Source organism: Sinohyriopsis cumingii, chromosome 4 (genome assembly GCF_028554795.1).
Source record: "Sinohyriopsis cumingii isolate HCF-2022 chromosome 4, ASM2855479v2, whole genome shotgun sequence".
NCBI lineage: Eukaryota > Metazoa > Mollusca > Bivalvia > Unionida > Unionidae > Sinohyriopsis > Sinohyriopsis cumingii.
Window position 1 is genome coordinate 102,087,863 of NC_142964.1, and position 23,840 is coordinate 102,111,702.

The window sequence follows — 23,840 nt, forward strand, 5'->3', positions numbered from 1 at the left end:
GGTGAGGTCGGATGGTTATTAAGGTTTCTTTTTTTGTCTTTTATGAAATTCTGATTCTGTCTTAAGCCCATAAAATTTGACATTGTGATGCATTACAGTGTATTAATTTACATTAAATAATATCTGTATTTAGATTTATGGCAGCTATAGGTACATGTGTATCATATTTCTTTCCCGTCTGCAAAGACACAACAGTCCATTTCGTTTACATAGGGGTGGTCAGGTTTCGATAAGTTCTATTTTCTTTTCTTCAGGAGGTAAGGTAATTTTATATACTGAGGAATATTAGAACTATGACATGCTCACTGCAAAATATACATTGCTTTTGGAATTCAAAGAGAAAATAGAATACCTTTATTTCAGAGTACACATATATGTATACATGTAATTTATTATCAACACTGTTCTTTTTGCATTATCTGCTATGTTCATCTGGAGTCTGAATTCTGTTAAAAATATTATGAAATCATGACACTTGTTATTAAAGTATAACTTTACACAAATATAGCAATTAATTTTAAAACTATAACCTATTTGTCAGGATTGTTCGAGTAAACCTATGAGTAAGAGATAGGAATAAAGGTCAATGGCATCTTTAAAATTATGTTACAGGGTTCCCACATTACCAGGAAATTGAGAAATGATAAAAAAAAATTTCCAACTGTGAAAAGTCCTTGAATTTTGCAAATATTGATGAAAGTTGGGAAAAACCCAGGAATTTTCTGCCACCACTTAAAGCTTGAACAATTACATAATTGAGTTCTTAACTCAACTGATTGTGAGTTAAATTTATCGAGATCTGACCAAAATATTCAAAGGTTGCAGTATGGATCATTTGAGTGCTTGATATAAACATATTTGTTGAGTCAACCCAAACACCCAGTGAATTAGATTCATCTAGTAGACAAGATAATACTAAGGCGTTGATGAAATTTGACCAGGTACTCGCAGTTTGCATTGCTAGTCACACGAGTACACATATCTCACAGCCCACATGTTCATGACATCATGATTCCAGTAATCACATTTTATCACTAATAACCCCCATTTCAAATGTTATAGAAAAAAAAAAAATATTAATAAAAACAAAAAGAAAGCAAAAGAACACAAAGTCCTTACTATTTATTCCGAGAACAACTACCAGGGTTTGTTGTATCACATGACTACAATGTTGACATGTGCTCTCTGCTTGATGAATCTGACTTGCCAGATTGCTGTGACCATGACAGGTTTCTTGTCATTGTTCTTGAAATAAATATGTTGATAATTATATCTTCTTCTGGTTTTTACAAAAGGTATCTGACTTTCATTTAATATAATTTAATTTTTGTACAACATTAAAAAGGAGTTTCTTGTTGATATCACGTGACTATTTGACTTATGATTTCAATGTTTGAGATTTGTGAAGCCAGTTATGCAAATGGCGAGTACCGGGTCAGGTTTCATCTACGCTGTAGTTTTGTCTAGTCCATAATCGAATTAAAGACATAATGATTGTAATTCTTGCCATTTCTGAGAAAATAAAAACATTTTCCTAACGATTTCATGCAGGTATGAGTTGATATAGCATCACTTAAATATGTTAGGCCTGCTGGTAAGCAACTACCATATGTCGCTACCACATGGTGGCGGCAAATTCCAAATTTCAACATGCAATTGCTGACCCCACACCCCATCCTAAATGTCCAAATGTGAAAAATAGGGTGGGAATATTTGGAGGAAACCCGTATTAGAAAACGGGCTGTTATTCATTTTAAGCCAAATTTGTTGTCCAAAATGTCAGGTGTCTGAGCTGAACTTAGGTACAAAACTATGACACAGTGGCATGTAGCTAGAAGCATTGGTTTCAGATCTTGAATAGGATGCAGGAGAAATGGGAAATTGTCATCCTGTGTATTATATATTAAACAACGATACAAGACCCTGTATCAATACAGGTTTGGGGACTGGTTTTGAATTACAAGAAGACATGATTTTACAGAACATTCAGTTCTTATTTATACAACAAAATATATTTTTGAGGTCTTTTGTCAAAATTTAAATCAACCCTTTTGTAAATGTTGTTTAAATGATGGATTTTTAACCAAATCCTCTTAAGGAGTTTAGGTTGTTTGAAAAGTCTTGTTTGGGTTTTATTGGTACAGATTAATTGAGGGTTAAACTTATTTCATTAGAAGATAAGATTCTAATACTTTGCATTTATTGTTTTTTTATACTGTGATATGAAAAGTTTACTTTGTAAAACATGCTTATATATTGCTCTAGAATTCTTTACAAATAAAGGTTTGAAAGGAAACAAAACTAATTTATGTTTGTTATGTTGTTTCCATGTAGCAACATAATGCAGGTCAGCAAAGTAAAGTTAGAATTTTGAATCCGTACATTGAAATTACTTTGCATGCCAATTTATAGGAATATAGTCAAACTTGTTTTGTGTGATACATTTTATGGTTTTGTACATGATCATCTTTTCTGACTTAGATGGTTTGGAGCATCTTTAAATAGGAACATCTTCAGAGTTAGAAAATGTGTGTTTTATAATCTAAAATGTTCTTTAATACCTTTCAGTAATGGTCATGTCTGAACCTTGAAAAAATTAATTTCATCCTGGAAAAGCCCTTGAAATGAGATGGAAATTTATCTTAGAAAAGCGTGGAAATTTATCTTAGAAAAGCATGGGAACCATGTACGCAATCAGTTTTTACGAACCCTGATATCTCATTCCTCAGTTATATCGACAATTTTTTGACACCCCTGATATAATCGATATAACTGGGTTTGACTGTATATATCATTTTGCAGTTACAAATATAACAGAATATCAAATCTTGAGTACAGGAATGGTGTATTCAAATGTCAGATGGTAAACTGTATAAAAATTGTCAGAACTACTGATTCTGTTGCTTATGCTGTATCAATTTTAATCAGCTCCACGTATACATTGGTACAATATTTTGTTTACAGTTACTTATCTTTTCCCAAAAATTGTTTTGGGATCTTTTTCTTTTTGTAGTAATAGCAGACTCTCGATTGCTGTATACTCACTTACAAGACAAGTCCACCTGCAGTCTGCATAGACCCAGATTTGCCATTGAATAATGCACCAGCAGATCTGGATCGACAATGTTTATTGGGAGTAATAAGTTAAACGAACAATATAAACACTAATCTGCAGGCACATTATGATTTGGCAGATCAGGGTCTTTGTTGTTTACGGTTTGACTTGACTTAAAAGCATATAGACTGTGCCAATTATTATTGGCTATGCATGTGAGTATAATTATTAAAAGTGTGTATTTACAGTTTGAAAAATTACACGATTACACCAATTATGAATTTACTATGAATATCAAGAATCTTCAAGCAGACTGTAATTCTTCATTTATGTATTTTGAATGTATATTGGTTGCAGTAACCCATGGTCAGGAATGAATAAAAATTTGCCGTTGGTACAATCGTATTTGTTTACATGCACAGACCCACATGTGCGAACTCAGAATAGTAATAATGATAATATGAGGTCTGTAACCAAACCTTGTATTCATTGTAATGGAGGGGCCCCAAGTGGCCGAGTGGTCTAAAGCGCTCACCGTTCCGGATCACTGCCATCTCACCTCTGTCTGCGTGGGTTCGAGTCCAAGGCTTGTTCCTCCACCAGTTATACTGGCCACCATGTATAGCCTATCTAGTGCTGAAAAATGGCGTTAAACCCTAGAGCAACAACAACAACATTCTAATGGATTTGTTACTTATATTTATTTACATCATTTTACCATTTTTGATGCATAACAAACATAGTCTCATTTAAAGCTGTCAGCTGTTTAAATCCTGTGTAGGTGGCAATATGGTGATCCATCTCTGCAAAAGCTCAGAAAATTAGATTGTCAGTGAAACTAGGAGAAAACTCATTTAATTACTGCAGGTACTTTTTGGTAGCAAAGTTGACTGACTCTTGATTTTACAGCTAACCTGCTCAAAATGGCTGGTAAGTGAATTAGATGAAGGGTGTGTTTTTTTTTCTTCAAAAGTATTTTGTTTTATGGCTTTTGGGCAGCATTATTTGCTTCTTTAAAGCAAAGTTAACAATTTGTCACCAGTACTCAGTAGGATTTTCTTTTGCTCTCAGTTACATTCTTTGCAGTCACAACTTATGCCTAATATTTTTTTTTACTGTGCAGGGTATATTTTTTTTTACAATGTCTGGTTTTTTGGGAACTTTAAATAATTAGATTTAATATCTGGCAATGTAGGGACCTGCCTAGAGATGCAGGAGCCCCATAGTAATCCCTTTTTCAATCCACCCATCTCTCCATCCATTCATACTTCTTGTAACCTCTGCAACCCTTGTACATTATCAATAGCAATATGGTAGATGAACTGTCAATTACAAGTAGGTGTGCCTTTAAAAGGTTCCATCTTTTTAGGTCCAGATTTTGACAGTTATTAACATTATTCCATTACATATATTTCAAAGCTAACAACAGCAGATCCTTGTAACCAGCACAACCCAGGAACATTTCATCATTTTTTTATGTGATGATATGTTTTTATTCCTTCATAGACCTAGATGTGACTTTTAAAATTTTATTTTGTCAACTTCGTTCAATAGAGTTATTGCCTCTGACAATTTGCTTCATATTTCAGATGGATTGATGCTTGTGACCAGCATAGCTCATGATAGTTAACTTACTTTCTTCAATGTTCATATACATTTTTATCATCAAATGTTGGATAATTTTTTTGCTATATTAATTACAAACAATATTCCATGCAAAAATATGAAGTTGATTAACAAGGGCCATTACTCCATCCAAAATAGTGTCAATTCAGCAAAACCCACAGAAGACATATCTAGGTCTCAGAAATGAAGTTTTTAACAAATTCCATCAGAATATGTTGAATAGTTTTTGAACTATGCTGACTCCAAGCAAGATTCCAAGTTTGAATTTAAAGACAAGAATTTATTTGACAACAGGAATAACTCAATCCAAATGGACTAGACAAGATTAAACCATACAAGGCATATGTAAGACCACGTTGTATTTTTCATAACAAAAAGCATCAGAATATGTTTAATAGTTTTTGAGCTATGCCAGTTGCAAGCAACATAATTTTTATCGTAATTAATATAGCTCAAAAATAGTTAAGCATTTAATGATAAAATTGTATATGTACATTGTTTTATTGACCCAGATGTTTTTATAGGTTTTATTTCATCTACTTCATTCTGGACAGAGCTGTAGCCCTTGTCAATCAGCTTAGTATCTTAAATAGGGTGTTGCTTGTATTGATGGGTCATTGAAAGTGTTGCTTCCAAGTATACCACATCATCATTTAGAAGAGTCACAGTCCCTGAATGCACTTCATTTTCTAACTTTGGGTTCCCAACATAAGATCCTCTGTTCAAGGCCTTAAGAAGCAAATTGTAGTGAGTGGGACCCTTTGCAATACCACCATCACTAACAGCTGTAGTTTTCACTAAATATTTCTATATTTAATTTAATATAAATATTTTAATGAAACAAAGGCAGAGTTAACCAGTGTAAAGTATATGTTCTAGCTTTATTTAACCTGTACCTGTGCAGTGCTTCAGTATTACATTAGCTACACATTCTGCAGATTTCATCCAAAAATTACCACTCTGATGGCCTAAGTGGTTAGAGCATCTGCCTCAGATGCAGAAGGTCATGGGTTCGAACCCCAGCCAAGTCATACCAAAGGCTTAAAAAATGGTACTAGCAGCTGCCTCGCTAGGCACTCAGCATTAAGAGGTTTGTGTTAGGGCTGGTTGGCCTGGTGTCAGGAGAATGTGACTGGGTGGGACATAATGCTGCATGTCTGCGGCATGATGCCCAAGTGTTAAACATCACTACAAACTGCCACACTGCAGACATTATAGCAATATGACTGAAAAATTGTTAAAGCTACTTTAAAATAAAAATTGCACACACTCATCCAAAAATTATACCAGTACTAAGAGAAAGAAAATTGGTTTAATCCATAGCATTTAATGAAATGCATACTTGTAATGAGCAGATTCCATTTTTTATAAGACCCTAATGATTTTCACATGGTCTTTGGCACATTGCGTCGATTCAAATGTAGTTTTTCTAGGTTTCAGTATATAAACTGATACTTCGACCACAATTTCAACCAAGCTTGCTTTTTAAGGGCTTCAATGGTCTCATTCAGGTTAAAGAAATTTTTGTATTGAATGATTTTTTACCATTAAAGGTCAGTTATGTAGAAAATTTTAAGACTGTACATTTTTATGCTTATACCAAAAAAGACTATAGTTTACAAATCTGTTTCTCTGCTAAAATTTACTCCATCAAAATTTTGCTTTTATATGTGACATCATTCTCAAACAGATTACTGATTGCTTGGTGATTTTAAGTAAAAATGACAAATTTTGTACAGGATATGGTTAGTAATTGTGATAAAAAAGAAAAAGGGCTGTTCTATAGTCTTCCTTTTTTGTATTCCTAAATGAAGAAAATAGGGTTCTACATATTATACTGTGAAATATGATGAACTTTCAGTGTGGTCCTACTGCTCATTCTATTTTTAACTCTACTGGTCAGAAGAACTTTAGGAATAGCCTATCGCCCATCGTCCAACATCCGTCATCCATCTGGCTGTTAGCACAAGTTTGTTTTTGCCTCTCTTCCTAATCTTCTAAGATGATTACCATGAACTTTATAAACACATTCATCTTTTGAAGTCTAGTTGGTCCTAAATCAAAGTGGTGCTGATCAGATTCTAATAGGTATGCCATAACAGCCATCTTGAAAATGTTATCGCTTATCATCCTGAACAAAAAGTGATATTGACATGGGGTTTTCACCAGACGACTTTTGATGATGTCTGGTTGGTCCTAAATAAATTAATTCTGATCTTAAATGGCCATCACAGTGGCTATTTTGAAAATCAAGTTATTTCTATTCCTCCTGAATGGATGGTAATATCAACATGGGGTGTTTGCTAAAAGATTTCTTATGATGTGTAGTTGGCCCAAAATGAAAATGACACCAATCTGATGTCCAATATGGCTACCACCACAGCCATTTTGAAAATCTTTTAATTGCTACTTATCCTCAATAAAATGCCATATTGACATGAGGTTTTCACTTTTTATGATGTTTAATTGGTCCTAATTGAAAATAATGTTGCTCACACATCCAATATGGCTGCCAGTGGCCATCTCGGCAAGCTTGTTATTACTACTCCTAAATGGATGGTTATAGCAACATTTTTTTGGTCAGATTTTTTTAATGTCTAGTTGGTCCTAAAATACTGCTGCTCTGACATCCAATATGGCTGCTACCACCACCATCCCTTAATTTAAATGGTTGATCACATAGGTAAATCAAAGAGATCCATGTTGAAGAAACAAAAGCTATTACTCTATTTTGCCTTGAAGAATAATGTTTAAGCCATCTTTATTACAGATTACTGGCTGTCATAATTAAATTATCAGCAGTGTTTCTTTGAAGTTGGATTATACTCTATATGTTACTTTGGTAGTCGAAATAGTGTGGAAGTATGATTCATTTTTATGAAAAAATATTGAAATGCAGCTGTGAAGAATGAACCATCGGTAAAGCAGGCAAAGCACACCATAACTAAATTTTAAAACTCCTGCATAATGGAGTTGACTTTATAAAGTTTAGCAGTAAGAGGGAGTATTTCAATCTTTGTGCATAGTGCAAACACCATATCTTCATTCTTTGCACATAGTGCAACATCATATCTTCATTCTTTGTGCATAGTCCAAATATTATATCTTCATTCTTTGTGCATAGTGCGAACACCATATCTTCATTCTTTGTGTGGGGCCCCGAGTGGCTGAGTGGTCTAAAGCGCTTTCCATTACGGATCACTACCATCTCATTTCTATCTGCATAGGTTCGAGTCTCGGATTCGGTCAATGTGGGTATGTGAGAAAGTTTTCCAGTAGCTTCTCGAGGGTCAGTGGTTCTTTCCAGGATTTCCCGGGTTCTTCCTCCACCATTAATACTGGCCACCATGTATAGCCTATCATGTGCTGAAAAATGGCGTTAAACCCTACAACAACAACAACAACATTCTTTGCGTATAGTGCAAACACCATATCTTCATTCAGGAGTGTGACATCCGTTGACATAGTAACACTTCCCAGCATTCCCAGCATTGGGATGGTGCATAAATGTAGAGCTCAATCCCAAAAGTAACTTAATGTTTAAACATTCCAACTAGATTGGCCATCACATGTTTAACACTCTCTCACAGCAATACAGAGACAAAAAGATCATTTAAAATGTGAGTGGAAAGGTCAACTTTAATGACACTTGCATCCCTTCAACTTTCCCAGTGAACTGTTGAGAGCAGTAAATACTGCATCAAGTTATGATTGTATTCCTTATGTGTGTGATTTGGATTTTTAATGTAGTTTATAGTGATGTCTAGGACTGGGGCATCATGCCACAGAGAGTATAGCATCATGTCGCACTCAGTCACATCATGTCTCACCTAATGAGGTGGCTGCTTGTACCATTTTGGTCAGTGTTTTGTATGACTCTGCCAGGGTTTTAACCCATGACCTCCCACATCTGAGGCAGATGCTCTAACCACTTAGGTCACCGGATCAGTCAAGATTGTATTCCACTGGCTAGTGGATTTTAACACATTAACCCCTGGAGGTTTTTGTCGTTTTTGTCTGAAATTCAAGTAGGAAACACATTTTGAAAGGTATTTCTGAATACATCCTAATACATCAACTTCCAGGTGATCTTCCAATAACATAATGCCTAGTTGTATTAGAAACATTGTTTTTCATTGGCTATTTGTCTCGCACATGAGCAGAAGGGTAAAAGTTGGAGTTGGGGGGCGCTTAATGGACCCATTATTTTCGTATCGAGACCACTCCTTATTTATTCCAAATGCCCATCTTATCGCAAAGGTTCATCTGTCTGTTTGCAGTTCATACTGGTCTGCCTTAGATCTGAGACCAAAAAGTCTAAATTTTGGACACAAAATCAGATTCTTACCATGGGTGAATTTTGGGTAGAAAAAAAATTGGGTCCAAAAAATGAGGTTTTTCCCTCTGTATTTTGTAGTGCAACTAGAAATTCCAGATTACTTGGTATCATTGTAGAGCTACATCTGTCTACCTTTCTATAATACCACCCACTTTAGTGTATCTTACATGACCATGACTCTACGGAGCTTGGCAGTAGGCTACTACCTCCTGCCACGTAAACTCAGTCACCAGTGGTTAATGTGTTAAAGACAAAACTTGGAGTATTGTTCTTTATTAATGTCTGTGTGGTTGTGTTTATGTGAGTGTATGTACATAGATGTCTGTGTAAGGTGATGATATCTGATAACGCTAAGGGACTAGCCATTTAATTTTCAGAAATGGGGGTGAGTGTTTTTGAAGAAGAAAAATATCTGATCCATTATATTAGTTGAAGAAAAACAATTATCATTAGGTAAAAGAAAAATCAATGTCTGGTTTGAAGGAAAATCCAAGCCTCACATGCCCAAAGTTTACCAACTATCTTCTGTTTGAAAGTGTATTAAATGCTTCAAAGAAAACATATTTTGTTGTATCAAAATTTGGATTTCCAGTCATTTTCTATAGACTTTTATGAGTAAATAACATATTCTCAATTGTATGATATCACTATTATGGTTTGTACGCACTGACCTCCCCATAGGATCTCAACATACACTTTTTGAGTCTTAAAAATTCCCTCAGAAACTTCTTATGCTTCCACAAAACCACTATTCGTGTCATAACCTATTGCAGATTCCCTATCAGAATGATAACTTCATGCATTAGCAAGTTCCTTGTTCAAGTTAGTTTTAATTTCATTATAGATATCAGAGGCAGGGTATTACCTTGATAACCTTTGGGACAGCCACACTTTTTAAAGCAACGTTCATAAATTATGCAATATAAATTTATGATAACTATGACTATTGGATTTTCAGGTGTGGAAGAATCAAAGCTAAGTTTAAACAGAAATCTCCACATTTGACCACTTAAATAATGCTCTAAAGGCTTTATTGGTTTTCTCTTGAAAACACTCAACATGATTATGGAGATTAATGAAGGATGCTGATTTGAATCCATCTAAGGGAGACAACAAAAAGCAGCTAATTATGTCCTCCATATACTTTATTAAAATCCACTTTGCATGCAACACAATACAAAAACCTTTGCTTTTTGCCAGCACCAAATAAACTCTGATTTCCAGGCACTGCTTAACTTGTTTAGTAGAATAATAATAATAATAATAATAATAATAATAAAATAATAATGATGATAATAATAATGATAATAATGTGAACTTATTACATCACCTAATCTTTGAAAGCTGTAAGCACCCTACACTATTTACACTACTTTACAATATATCCAATGACAAGATTACAAAAACAAATGGGGCCCTGATTGGCCAAGTGGTCTAAAGCACTCACCGTTCCAGATCACTGCCATCTCACCTCTGTCTGCGTGGGTTCGAGTCCAAGGCTTGGCTAGCGTGGGTACGTGGGAAAGCCTACCAATGGCTTCTCGTGGTCAGTGGTTCTTCCCTGGGTTTTCCAGGGTTCTTCCTCCACCATTTATACTGGCCGCCATGTATAGCCTATCTTGTGCTGAAAAAGGCATTAAACCCTAGAACAACAACAACATAAACAAACACCATGAAATTACAAAACAAAAACATGCCGACAATAATTAAGGAAGTAAACATTTTAAAATCTTTAAGTCTGTCTTTAAGTTGAAATAGATGAGTTTTAAGAGCCCTCTTAATGAAATCACATTGTCTTTGTGTCTAAGATTAATGGGTAATTCGTTCCACACAGCTGGACCCTGCTATGCAAAAGAACGTCCCTATGACTTCATTTAACACCGGGAACAATGAGAATACAAGTGTCAGAAGAGGAGCGGAAGTTTGTAGATAAGTTGTACATATGGTTGAGGTCAGATAGGTATATTGGACTGGAATCTGTCAGTGAAATATAGCATAGTGAACAGATTTGTTGTTTGATTCTGGATTCAACGTTAGCCAGTGGAGTTTACAGAGCCGGGGGAGGTGTGCGCAGTTCTTCATACTCTAAGGATAATTAAAGCAAATAAGTTTTGAAGTTTTATAGTAGATACTGAGATGAACCAGACAGAAGTGAATTACAGTAGTCCAGTCTAGTACTATGCAATCTAGTACTAAGGAACACACAAGTGTTTTAAGGCATCAGCCAAAAGAAAATGGTAAATGGAGCTGATATGTCTCAGCCCTAGATATGCAACCTTGCATATGTTCATTACATGCTGGTGTAATATGAGAGCACTGTCGAGAGGGATGCTTAGATTTCATACTGACTGTGTTGGCATTGCTGACATTTATTGTTTGAGGTAAAGGATGGGAATGAAAAAATCATTGCATGGTGATCAGGATGGCTTCAGTTTTATCTTCATTCATCAGCAGCTTGTTACACATCATCCATGACTTTACATTGGAAATGCACCTCTCTACACATCAGATGGTAGCCTGAACTTCACTTGGGCAGCCTGATTTGTATTTTTGAGTGTCATCACTATGCAAATGTCGATCTATGAGACTTGAGAGTACAGTGTAGCTGAGTGTATAGAGTGAAGAGAACAGGACTGGGAACAGAGCCTTATGGAACACCAAAACATAAATCAACTTGGCTTGAATGTTTTCCAATTACGGACACAATTTGTGTCCTGTTGACTTAAGTAGGTCTTGAACCATGGTACGGCTGAATCATGAATACCAAATACATGCTGGAGATATGAAGTAATATATTATGATCTGTTGTGTCAAATACCGCAGACAAGTCAAGGAGGTGAGGACTGTAATCTTTCCACTATCCATAGCAGTGAGGTCATTACCTACTTTCAGAAGGGTAGTTTTAGTACTATGGCAAGGGCAATATGCAGACTGTGCATTGCTAAAAAGACTGTTTGAATTCGAGGAGATACAGTTTGGGATAGAACAACTTTTTTTACAATATATGACATGAATAGGAGGTTAGAAACAGGGTGGTAGTTCTTTAAATTGTTGTGGTTAAGACTCGGTTTCTTTAACAGAGGCTTTACAGTAATAGTTTTGAAAAATGATAGGAATTCCCCGGATGAGAGAGAAGTATTGATAACATGGGGTAGTGAAGGCACTATTACATCTAAGCACTCAAGCAGCAGTGATGTCGGAATCGGATTGAGTTCACGTGACTCTTCATCACAATTGTATGTACCAAATCCATAGAGATGGGTTCAAATGCTGTTTAGAGATTGTTGATATTCTGATTCACAACTGCATGGTGACAACAAGTCAGTTGACATTGCATTGTCAAGCTAATCTCTAATGGATTGTACTTTGTTATGGCAGAAATTTGCAACAAGGACTGGAGGTTGACCAGAGAGAAGGTCACTGGAAGTGGTGTCCTTTTATTCCTTGAATAGCTTGTCTCAAAGAGCTCTTTTCAGCTGGAACTAGTACTGTATTAGATTGATTTAAATGCAAGAACTACATTTGTGACATTCGTAGCAGCTTGATTGATCTACTTATGAATAGTGAGGCTGGTGGTAAGTCATATCGTCTCAGTTCTCTTTTAGCAGTGTGAAGGTGGTCTCTAACATTACCATACCATAAAGAACACTTTTGAATTGATACTTGGCACTTGGTTGCTGGGGCATGTTTGTCTAGCAATAAACAAAAGCACTTATCAAGTTGTACTGCTGTAATGAAGTTGTTAGGTTTGCCTGGATATTATGCATTAGATGAGTTCTATTTATCATACAGAGGTTTCTCTTAGTAGCAAACAGAGATGGAGGGTTAAGGAGTGATACATTGATATGGCATATGACACAGAGGTTATGTGATGCAAGCTCATGGAACACCAATGAAGACTGTAGTATATTATCATCAGATCTATGAAGATTCCAGTCTGAAATGTGACAAATTTTATGAGTAGGTTGGTTAGCTGACTGTTTGAGGTTGAAAAAGTGAATAGAATCTAGGAGCTTTGATGTATATGGATTTCTAGTACAGTCAAAGTGAAAGTTGAAATTGCCAAAAATAATCAGGTTGCCACCTATTCAACAGTTCTGGTTCTCATGAAACTATTTATGACTGGTTCCTTTAATGTGTGGATAAAATGTGTAAAAATATTAATTTGCAAAGAAGTAGATTTCAGCTCTAAAATACTATGTGCAGTAGACAGTATTTGAAATGGTATTTTTGGCCAAATGTATACAAGATGCTCATGCTTTCAATACACATATGCTTTACTCTTTGAAATCATTTTGATCATGGGAATTTATCGTGGGAAGTGTGGTTGGAAATTTGATATCATTATTATTAGCAAATATAAGTGATATTTCTATTGTATATATGAATATACTTGAAGAGACTAATGGACATTTATGTTACATATGTTGTTGACAGATTAATTCAAAGATTGTATACTGCATGTATGTATATTTTCAGAATAGATTCACTAGCTGTATATATTATGATGTATTCTGTCTGTTTCAGAACAAAATCCAGTGTATCTTCTATGATGTGGCAATGAGCAGCAAGTTTGAGTTGTGCATAATCTTGATAATATTTGGCAACATGATAGTCATGGCAGTGGAGCATTACAACCAAGCAGAGTCCATCTCAGATGCTCTGGATGTTCTGAACATTTTGTTTGTTAGCGTCTTTACACTGGAAGCCATTGTGAAGATTATTGGTCTCCGATGGCATTATTTTCGACAACCATGGAATGTGTTTGACATCATCATTGTTCTGCTGTCTATATTGGGTAAACACTCTTTACTTTGAAGTAAACGTTAACAGTAGTGTTTAACAAACAATTACATTAACAGTAGTGTTTAACATACATCTACGTTAACAGTAGTGTTTAACATACATCTACATTAACAGTAGTGTTTAACATAAATCTACATTAACAGTATTGTTTAACATAAATCTACATTAACAGTATTGTTTAACATACATCTACGTTAACAGTAGTGTTTAACATAAACTTAGGTTATCTGATAATGTATACTTGCTTGTAAGTCAAGCTAACTGCAAACTGCATAGACCCAGATTTGCCATTGCATAATGTACCAGAAGATATGGATCTATGCAATTTGTTTGGATTAATTAGTATAACAAGCAACATAGACCCTGATCTCAGGTACATTATTCTTTATCAGATCAGGGTCATTGTTCTTTGCAGCTGGACCCGACTTATAAGCAAGCATATATAGTACCAGAAGAAACAGTAATCCATGATGAGAATGAAAGAGTCTCATCATCATTGTTGTATATGAATGAATTTAATGAACCGAGAAAATTATCGTTTGTGAGACCACTAAAATGAAACTAAATGAGTTATAAGAAGTAGCATCCTTAATTCCATATTAAATACAGACTGTTTCTAGCATCTCCAGATTGTTATGGTCACTAATATTGTGTGATTTTCAGCAATTAATAAAATACAGCCATTAATGATAAAATGAAAACCAGACATATTAATGATATGATTTTAATTTATGGAATTTTATGCACTGTTGGTTTTTTGTGCACTGTGTCCAGATCTCCAATAATTCTTACTTATGAAATCAAATATTGAACAGGGTAATCTGTATTTTATTAATCAGTGATTAGTAATTAAATTTGGCAGAAATGTGTATCCACTAAAATCACATGATCCAAAAAGTTGAATGTAAGGTAAATCACATCTTTAATGACTCAGTAAAAATATATGAGGACAGAAATTTGCCTACCTAAATAAGAGACTAAAAATGTAACTATTATATGCTCATTTTTTTCTCAGTTAACTTTACATTGTCAGAATCATTCAGTATTTTATGATATTGCACACCATCATATTGCACTCATGTGCAGGACATGTGTGCCCAATAGTGTATTAGGAACTACTTTGTAAACAAATCATGTACACTCATGTAGCAGATGCTTTATGTTTTGGTTGATTAAATTTGTTTCTGAATGAACTAAAGCAGATGTTTCATGAACTGCAACATACCAGCTGCTTTGCTACATTCCACATTAACTTTTTTGATACAGTGTTTTGTATTTTGGAGACAGATGCCAGATTTCATAAAATTGCAGGATACCTACAAATAACATGCAAGTTACAAGGCATAAACTGTCTCCTTTAGCTGGTAATAAGAATGGCATCCTGAATTTCCTCAAAATGTACTTTCTTAATTATGCAAATCCGAATTACATGAGCCATGTCATGAGTTCTCAAGCTTGATTACGCATTTCAAAATTGTACTGTAATTTTGACTATATTCCAAGTGCAATTACGTCCTGCTTACTGCACTCAAAATGAAATAAACATTAAATTCAATAGCGTCTTTTTGATAACTGCAATCGAAAGACTTCATATTTTTCCCACATTATGATTTCAAATAGTCAGTGACAGAACAAACACACTTGCAGATGTCAACATGCTTCTTCTGCGCTGCTTCAATCTGATGTATTTCATGTACAATTTGTACAGATGAATCCAGTCCGTAATCACAAAATTTTGCAGAATCACCAAAAATACCAACATCTATTCATTCCAGATCAAATGGAAAAGTTGTTGCAATGTGCATTCATTCACAATATGACTCCAAATTACAATTTTAAGTAGACAAAAATGCCATTTTCTTTCGAAACTTATGTCTAGCATGCGACAAGTTCAAATTTATCTGGGTGGAGTTATGTGCACATTAATAATGTTGTTGTTGTGTAATGATGAATCTGCGCTTGTGTATTTAGCTTGGAATATGGCATACATTCATTTACTTTGTTTCTTGTAGAGTATTTTGTTTATATAATTAAGCCTTAGGTAGAATAAGAAAATGAGCATATAATAAAAAGGTTACTGCATTTGTATGGGAAAATATGAACTCATTTTGTCAGATGGATATACTGCACTTCCAAGGTCATGCAGTATTCCATCCAAAAAACTTGTTCATATTTTGCCATACAAATGCAGTAGCCTATAAATATTGCATAAATCCAATTGCCTATCTTTTGTAGACTACACAGTGTTCACTGCACAATGCATCAGCAACCATTTGATTGTACCTATAATATATTTGACTATGATAATTTTTCAAACAAAATTTTTAGGCCATAAAATAAATCTAATTTTATGACTTTTCAAAAAGATGTCACAGCATCCAAATTGGAAGAAGGTAAATGGTGTTCAGAGTGAATTAGTTGCCATAGACTTTTAAATCCCATAACCTTTTAAAAAATAAGATTGTGCAAGTTATTTTTCAAGGAGATGAAGATATACTTCTCATTGACTAACATGTTATACAAGGAAATAGAATACTGGCTGCATTTTTTTATGTTCCTAGACAATGCTGAGCTTTTGTTTTTATTTTACCTTTTTTTTTAAATTGATGCTTACATGTTTATACATATATAAATCCATTAAATTCTTTGCTTGTTGATAACACACCCTGACAATAGTCACTTAGAGTCACAGAAGGTTTTACTATAGCATTATTCTTTGCCTATCAGTGTTCTTCAAGTACATATCAACAAAAAATTTTATTTATCATTCTAATCAAATATTTATGCTCAGGTAAAAGAAATGTTTATTTTGGTAAAAACTGAGTGTTGCACCTTGGGTGTTGAACAGTGAAATGCCCACAATTTTGGCCAAATGTCCCCTATATCCCACTCTGATCCCTTGGGCATGCGCTTTTGACCATTAGTTTTAATACAGTTTTTTGTCCCATTAAAAAATTTTGTCACCCATATTTGTGGCATACACTGTACCAAGTTCACTGAGTCCTAGGTGCAGCACTGAAACTGTAAGAACTTGGTTCAGTGATAATAGCTCAGAGTACCTCACTGTCAGAATTCTTGTGAAATTTGGCCAGATGATGATATAGAATTACCATATACACTCGCATAAAAGTTGAGTCCAATTGCAAACAACATAGATCATGATCTGCCATAGATTGATGGGCCTGCAGGTCAGAGTCTGTGTTGTTTGTCCTACTGATTACTGTTAACAAACTGCACAGACCAGATCTGCTGGCACATTTTGTGACAGCAGAGCTGTGTCTGTGCAGTTTTCAGTTGGACTCGTCTTATAAGCAAGTATAGATGGTATGTCACAACATGTACCAAGATCTTCAGAACTAAAAAATTACCTTTTCTCAGCACTGAGATTATTCATGGAGTTTTTGCCTCACCAGTGAATACATAAGTATCACTATTCTGATGGTGTTTTTGTTGCCACTGGCATAATTGTTAAGTGTTTGCATTCAGCTCTAATTCTCTAAAACTATATATTCCGTCTTGAGACTAGATGAATACAGTCATCTTGAAAAGTACCATTTACCAATAGCCAATGTAGAACAAATTGACCTACTTTTCATACTCTAGTAAACTCATCTCCTTCTGCATATAGATAAATTTCTTTGACACACTGGCTTAGTGAATATGAAAAGTTGAAAATATTCAATTTAGGACTTAAATTCATACCCTTATAAAACAGGTCACAGTGGTCAGAGCAAGGAAACAAGGACATTAATCAGTGACCTTTATATATGTATGGGTATAGATTTTGAACCAATGAAGATATTTTAATGAAGTTTAGCCATTTATATATTTTAACTTGACAGTGTCTCATGGAGTCACTCATGCCTTCTGTCCAGGGTGAGGGTTACAACAAGAAATATAATGTAAGTCAGGGCTTTGGCTGTCATCCCTATTTTTACGAGACTTTCACCAGATCCACACCTTATCATGCACTGGTCAAGTCCCTAGCTCAAAGATTAAGGTAATTAATATGGAAAAAAAGGCCACAAGATCGGTCATGAAACTCATAGGTCTATTCATTGCTGGTGAAAATGGGTGACAGTGACCTACTTTTAATTTGCTGGTGATTACTTTTAATTGTACTTCTAGCTACATTCCTATTGAGCACAAATATTCACACATAGAAAATAAATAAGTCAAGCAACCAACTTTTTCTTGCTCTAGTTACTATGATAGAGTTTGTGATCATACAATGAAAGAGCAAGTTACCGGGTAAACAACATTCTGTAGAATTCTGGTTTATCTCTCATTTTCAGTCAGTCACATTTTAATCACTATAGCTCTCTGTCACTATTTATTCTAACATGGTTCCTGTTATATGTTGGGTATAATTTGTAATCCCATTTTGCAATGTAATGGTAATAGTATGTATACAGCTATCCAACAACTTACACAATTTTGACTTATGCAAATTTCACATTAATACAATTTCATATGAATGTTTTTAATTAAAATATTTTAGTGAAGAATAAAAGTAGTGAAGTTATTTGTCTGAAACTAACAAAGTTTTTAGGATCCATAAACAGCTAGACCGTCTGCTCTGTGTGCTGTATCTTCCTTTTAGTAGGGCATATTTTTGCCAAGCTTTTTGACTTAGCAACATTCTGTAGTATTTCAGTTAGTATATCTTTTTTGGACAAAATTTAGAAGGCATTCAGTTTTAAGCACTTCAACCACCACCACCACCATCATTTGTTTAGATAATCAGGCCTGATAGAATTGTACATGTTTTACATTTGCATGTTGCCAAGGAGGAAAATATTTTCCTTAATTATTGAATAAACATGTTTGCCATAGCATGTATCTTTGATAAATTTACCAATCCAACTGTTAACATTTTATCAAAATCAACTGGGAGTAAATATTTATCACATTTTTTTAAATAACAAAGTACAGGTGTTCCACAGAACTCATGTATTTTTGAAGTTATGGGCTTGCACAAAGACTTTAACACTGGCCTGCACAAAAGCTTTAGCAACTTTACATTGGCATGCCCAAAACTTTAACATTGACTTGTACAAAGTCTTTAACATTGGTCTGTACAAAGACTTTAACATTGGCTTGTACAAAGTCTTTAACATTGGTCTGTACAAAGACTTTAACATTGGCTTGTACAAAGTCTTTAACATTGGTCTGTACAAAGACTTTAACATTGGCTTGTACAAAGACTTTAACATTGGTCTGTACAAAGACTTTAACATTGGCTTGTACAAAGTCTTTAACATTGGTATTTACAAAGACTTTAACATTGGCTTGTACAAAGTCTTTAACATTGGTATTTACAAAGACTTTAACATTGGCTTGTACAAAGACTTTAACAGTGTCTTGTACAAAGACTTTAACAGTGTCTTGTACAAAGTCTTTAACACTGGCCCGTACAAAGACTTTAACATTGGTTTGCACAAAACCTTTAACATTGGTCTATGCAAAGGCTTTAATATTGGCTTGTACAAAGACTTTAACATTGGTCCATACAAAGACTTTAACATTGGTCTGTGCAAAGGCTTTAATATTGGCTTGTACAAAGACTTTAACATTGGTCCATACAAAGACTTTAACATTGGTCTGTACAAAGACTTTAACATTGGTCCATACAAAGACTTTAACATTGGTCTGTGCAAAGGCTTTAATATTGGCTTGTACAAAGACTTTAACATTGGTCCATAAAAAGACTTTAACATTGGTCTGTGCAAAGGTTTTAATATTGGCTTGTACAAAGACTTTAACATTGGTCAATACAAAGACTTTAACATTGGCTTGCAATTAAGATTCAATATTGTCTTGCACAAAGGCATTAAGATTGACTTGTACAAAGACTTTAACACTGAACTCAACAAAGACTTTAACATTGGCCTGCACAAAGACTTTAACACTGGCATGAACAAATACTTTACTCTGGCTTGTTCAAGGACTTTAACATTAATCTGATGCATAATGGTGCTAGCTCTGGATGACATCATACTCACTATGTCTTACAATTTTGTTTGTGAAAGGTGAGACCATGACGAGAGTCATAGAGCAACAATTTTAGTAACAATTAATTGTGAGAGCTCAACACATTGTTGTTGTTGCTATTATTATTATTATTAAGTATTTTTGTTTCATTTATTTCACTAATATAAAGTCATTTTATCTATAAATGTCAGTTTGGCTTTACACATATTTGTATTCTTTGGAGTTTTCTTTGTTGAATTATATACCTTTGGGAAATAGTGTGATAATTTTAATACAGCTAGCTATATGATGACATCATTTTAATGTAAGAGCAATGCCTGTTGCCTTATTATGTAGTCCATTTGAGTCTTATTAATACCTAAGTTTTAAAAGTTTTATATAAATCAATTTACTTTTGCAAACGTTTTACAAATTCTTTTATTAATTGCTATTTGCTATACATAACTAACAACAGTTTTGGATTTTGTCATCATTTATTAATTTTTAAATTTCTTCTTTGTAATTTGCATAACAGTTACTACCATCTCTCTACAGAGGTCATACCTATTTCTTTGAACAAGATGAGTCTGACTGCATGTTAACAAGCACATGACATTGTGCCATGGTCAATAGCTTAGGCAAAGACATGTTACATGTAATGTATATTACTGTATTCATAGGAGCACATAGCATTGTGCCATGGCCAGTAGCTTAGGCAAACACATTACACATGATGTGTGTTAATGTATTCACAGGATCACATGGCATTGTGCCATGGTAAGTAGCTGTGGCAAACACATTATATGTGATGTGCATTACTGTATTCACTGGAGCACATTGTATTGTGCCATGGTCAGTAGCTTTGGTAAACACATGTTACATGTGCTGTGCATTACTATACTTATAAGGAGTAGTTATTTTTTAAAGGATACATAAATATATGATAATGAAAACAGGTTAACATTAAAAGCTCAGATAGTGCCATGCACATTTTATGTTCTGCATGTATAAATTAATCAATGCAAATACATAATGAAAGAGAAGGAGATGTATCTGTACTCGATTTGCCTGTAAAATAATCCATAAAGACATATTTGTCCACTGCAACTTTGCAGTTAATAATTTTGTATTGAGTGTCATAGCATCAATAGCCATGGCTGAGTCTGGTAACAAACAGATTTTTGCACATGTGCCTTCAACTGTATATTACGTCTTTAATCACTTATCAGATTTAAAAAACAACTCCTGAAATTTGTCATTTTCTCCTTATAATCTCCTTGAAAACTCATGGAAAATAAAAATCATTTTGATGCAGGAACCCTGTACAAGATCAAAAGCTTTTCTAAGATCAACTAGTATATATCCAGCTAATTTCCCATTATCTAATGCAGGGGTCTCAAACTCAAACCACCCTGAAGGCCGCATGAGGGCTTTTTCTATGTCCCAAGGACTGCACCACCTTTGTTGTCTCTCATGACACCTTGTGGTGCAAGTCATTTTGTGGGCCACAGGATACAACGTCTGGGAGCATGTGTTTGAGACCCCTGATCTAATGCATTAAATAATCTATATATTATGGAGACCAAAGCTGTCTCAAAGAAGTGATTTTCTCTGAACTCTGATTTGTTTTCGTAAATTAAGTTATAGGTTAATAGATTCATCAGACTATAGATTCACCAGAAGATTGCCATGAACATGTTTTTCAAGTAGTTTTGATAGAGTTGGTAAAATGTATATAGGTTTGCATTTATTGACATCTTTACTGTCTGACTTGTGAATGGGGGTAACTTTTGCCACTTTTCATGTCTGGGAAAACACTGAGATGGATATGGTTTGATTACCTTTGTAAGCTATGCTATAAGATATTACATTAGCAGCAGCTCTCAGAAGACATGGTCCAATAGCATCTAGGCCTGGTGATTTTATTGCTTCATTAGTTTGCAAAATTGCTATAAATTTGTCACATTACTGCAGACATTGAATTGATATTAACAGATAACGTTTCTAAGCATTAAACCACATCATGGCATATGATATTTATAACCTGATGCTATAACACAACGGAATTGGAATGCATTGTAAATAATGATAGTTTTAGACATTTGCAGGATGGTCAATAATGCTTTTTTATAAATTTGCTAGGCATTTTTATGCCACTGTGTGGCATATAATACTTATGACTTGATGATTTGATACTACGGAATTTAAATGCTTTGTGATGAGCGAGTTTTAGACATTTACTTTTGGCAGGAAGCTTAATAAAGCTGTTTGATAAAGCCATGGGGCATTATGTCAGTGTGTGGCATATGTTATTTATGACCAGATGTTATGACACTACATAATAGAAATGATTTTTATTGAATGACAGTTCTAGGTAATTTCTTTTGACAGAATGCCCAGTAAGGCTGTTTGAAACAGTTGTCTGGCATATGATACCTATAATGATGTTATGAATTACAGTTTCTTCAATTTTCTATTTTCAGGAATAATATTGGATGATTTGCTGAATAATGTATTAGTCAGTCCGACTATTTTGCGAGTGGTTCGTATTTTCCGTATTGGCAGAATTCTACGACTCATCAAGGCAGCAAAAGGAATCAGAAAATTGCTGTTTGCTTTGATTATATCTCTGCCAGCCCTGGTCAATGTTGGAGCTTTGTTAGCTCTTGTGTTGTACATCTATTCAATAATAGCAATGTCTTCCTTTGGCAACCTCAAAATCACAGGAGCTATGGATATAGATATTGTTAACTTTAGAACTTTTCCAAACAGCTTCCTTTTGCTCTTCCGGTTAGCCACATCAGCAGGATGGAATGATATCCTTGGACCTATGTTAATAGCCCCACCAGAATGTAATAGCACACATTACCAACGGACTGATGGACAGTGGCAGGAAGAAACTAATGGAGAATGTGGCACACCATGGCTAGCAGTATTATTCATGGTGTCTTATGTGATTATAATCTTCCTTGTTGTGATAAATATGTACATAGCTATTATTCTCGAAAACTTCAATCAAGCCCATGAACAAGAAGAAGTGGGTATTACCGAGGATGATTTTGATATGTTTTACGTGGTCTGGGAACGATTTGACCCATTAGCCACACAGTATATTAAATATGAACAGTTATCTAATTTTGTAAGTTCTTTAGATCAACCGCTAGGAATTCCTAAACCTAATGAGATAGCCCTAGTCTCTTTCAATTTACGAATCATGGAAGGAGATAAGTTACATTGTTTAGATGTCTTGATGTCTTTAGTGAAGTATGTTGTGGGGAATGTGGATGAAACAGATTACTTGAAGCAACTCCAAACTCAAATGGAACGAAGATTCCAGGAAGCATTCCCAACACGAGTGAATACAAAATCGATTTCCACCACTATGCAGCGCAAAAAGGAAGATGTTGCTGCGAAAACTCTCCAGCGTGCCTGGAGAGGCTGGAAGACCGCCAAACAGCTTAAAGATATTACTACTATGGCCTTGCAACAAAGCATGACAAAGAATGCTCAGTCAGGGCGTTCTAAGAGTGGTATATATGAACTAGGTCGTAGGCTTAGCAGTGCACTGTCAAATTTTTTCAGTTCATCACGACCTAACAGTGCTGTAAGTAGGTTGAGTGCTCATACTATGGAAAATGGTGAAGATCCAAGACCAGAGACGAGTACGAAGAAGAAAGCAATAAGCATGCTAGAAGTGCCAAAAGTCGCAACATTGTATTCAGATGGCAACTTACATAATAATGACATAGATTTTGAATTATGATAACAAAAGGAAGTATGAATGTGTGAAATGACTCTTTCAAGAACTCGTGTATATATATATATATATATATATATATATATATATATATATATATATATATATATATATATATATATATATATATATATATATATATATCTCAATTATTTTAAAAGAATAAAAAGATATATATTCATGTTCCCTTTCCTCCATCACCCACCCCAAGTATTTTTCAGTTATATTTATATAAAGAGAATATATATATATATATATATATATATATATATATATATATATAT

The 23,840-nt window shown here is 34.5% G+C and overlaps 1 protein-coding gene across 1 annotated transcript in view; it reads left to right on the top strand.

Moving 5' to 3' along the window:
• The window catches only part of LOC149801793 (sodium channel protein 1 brain-like), a 181,705-nt gene extending 158,083 nt beyond the window's left edge, over nucleotides 1-23,622 (top strand). The window contains exons 25-26 of the mRNA XM_089956848.1: nucleotides 13,548-13,818; nucleotides 22,283-23,622. Of these exons, the coding sequence (XP_089812974.1) occupies nucleotides 13,548-13,818; nucleotides 22,283-23,562 (1,551 nt within the window). The 3' untranslated portion in view covers nucleotides 23,563-23,622. The remainder of the gene's footprint in view (nucleotides 1-13,547; nucleotides 13,819-22,282) is intronic.
• Nucleotides 23,623-23,840: the final 218 nt, after the last annotated feature.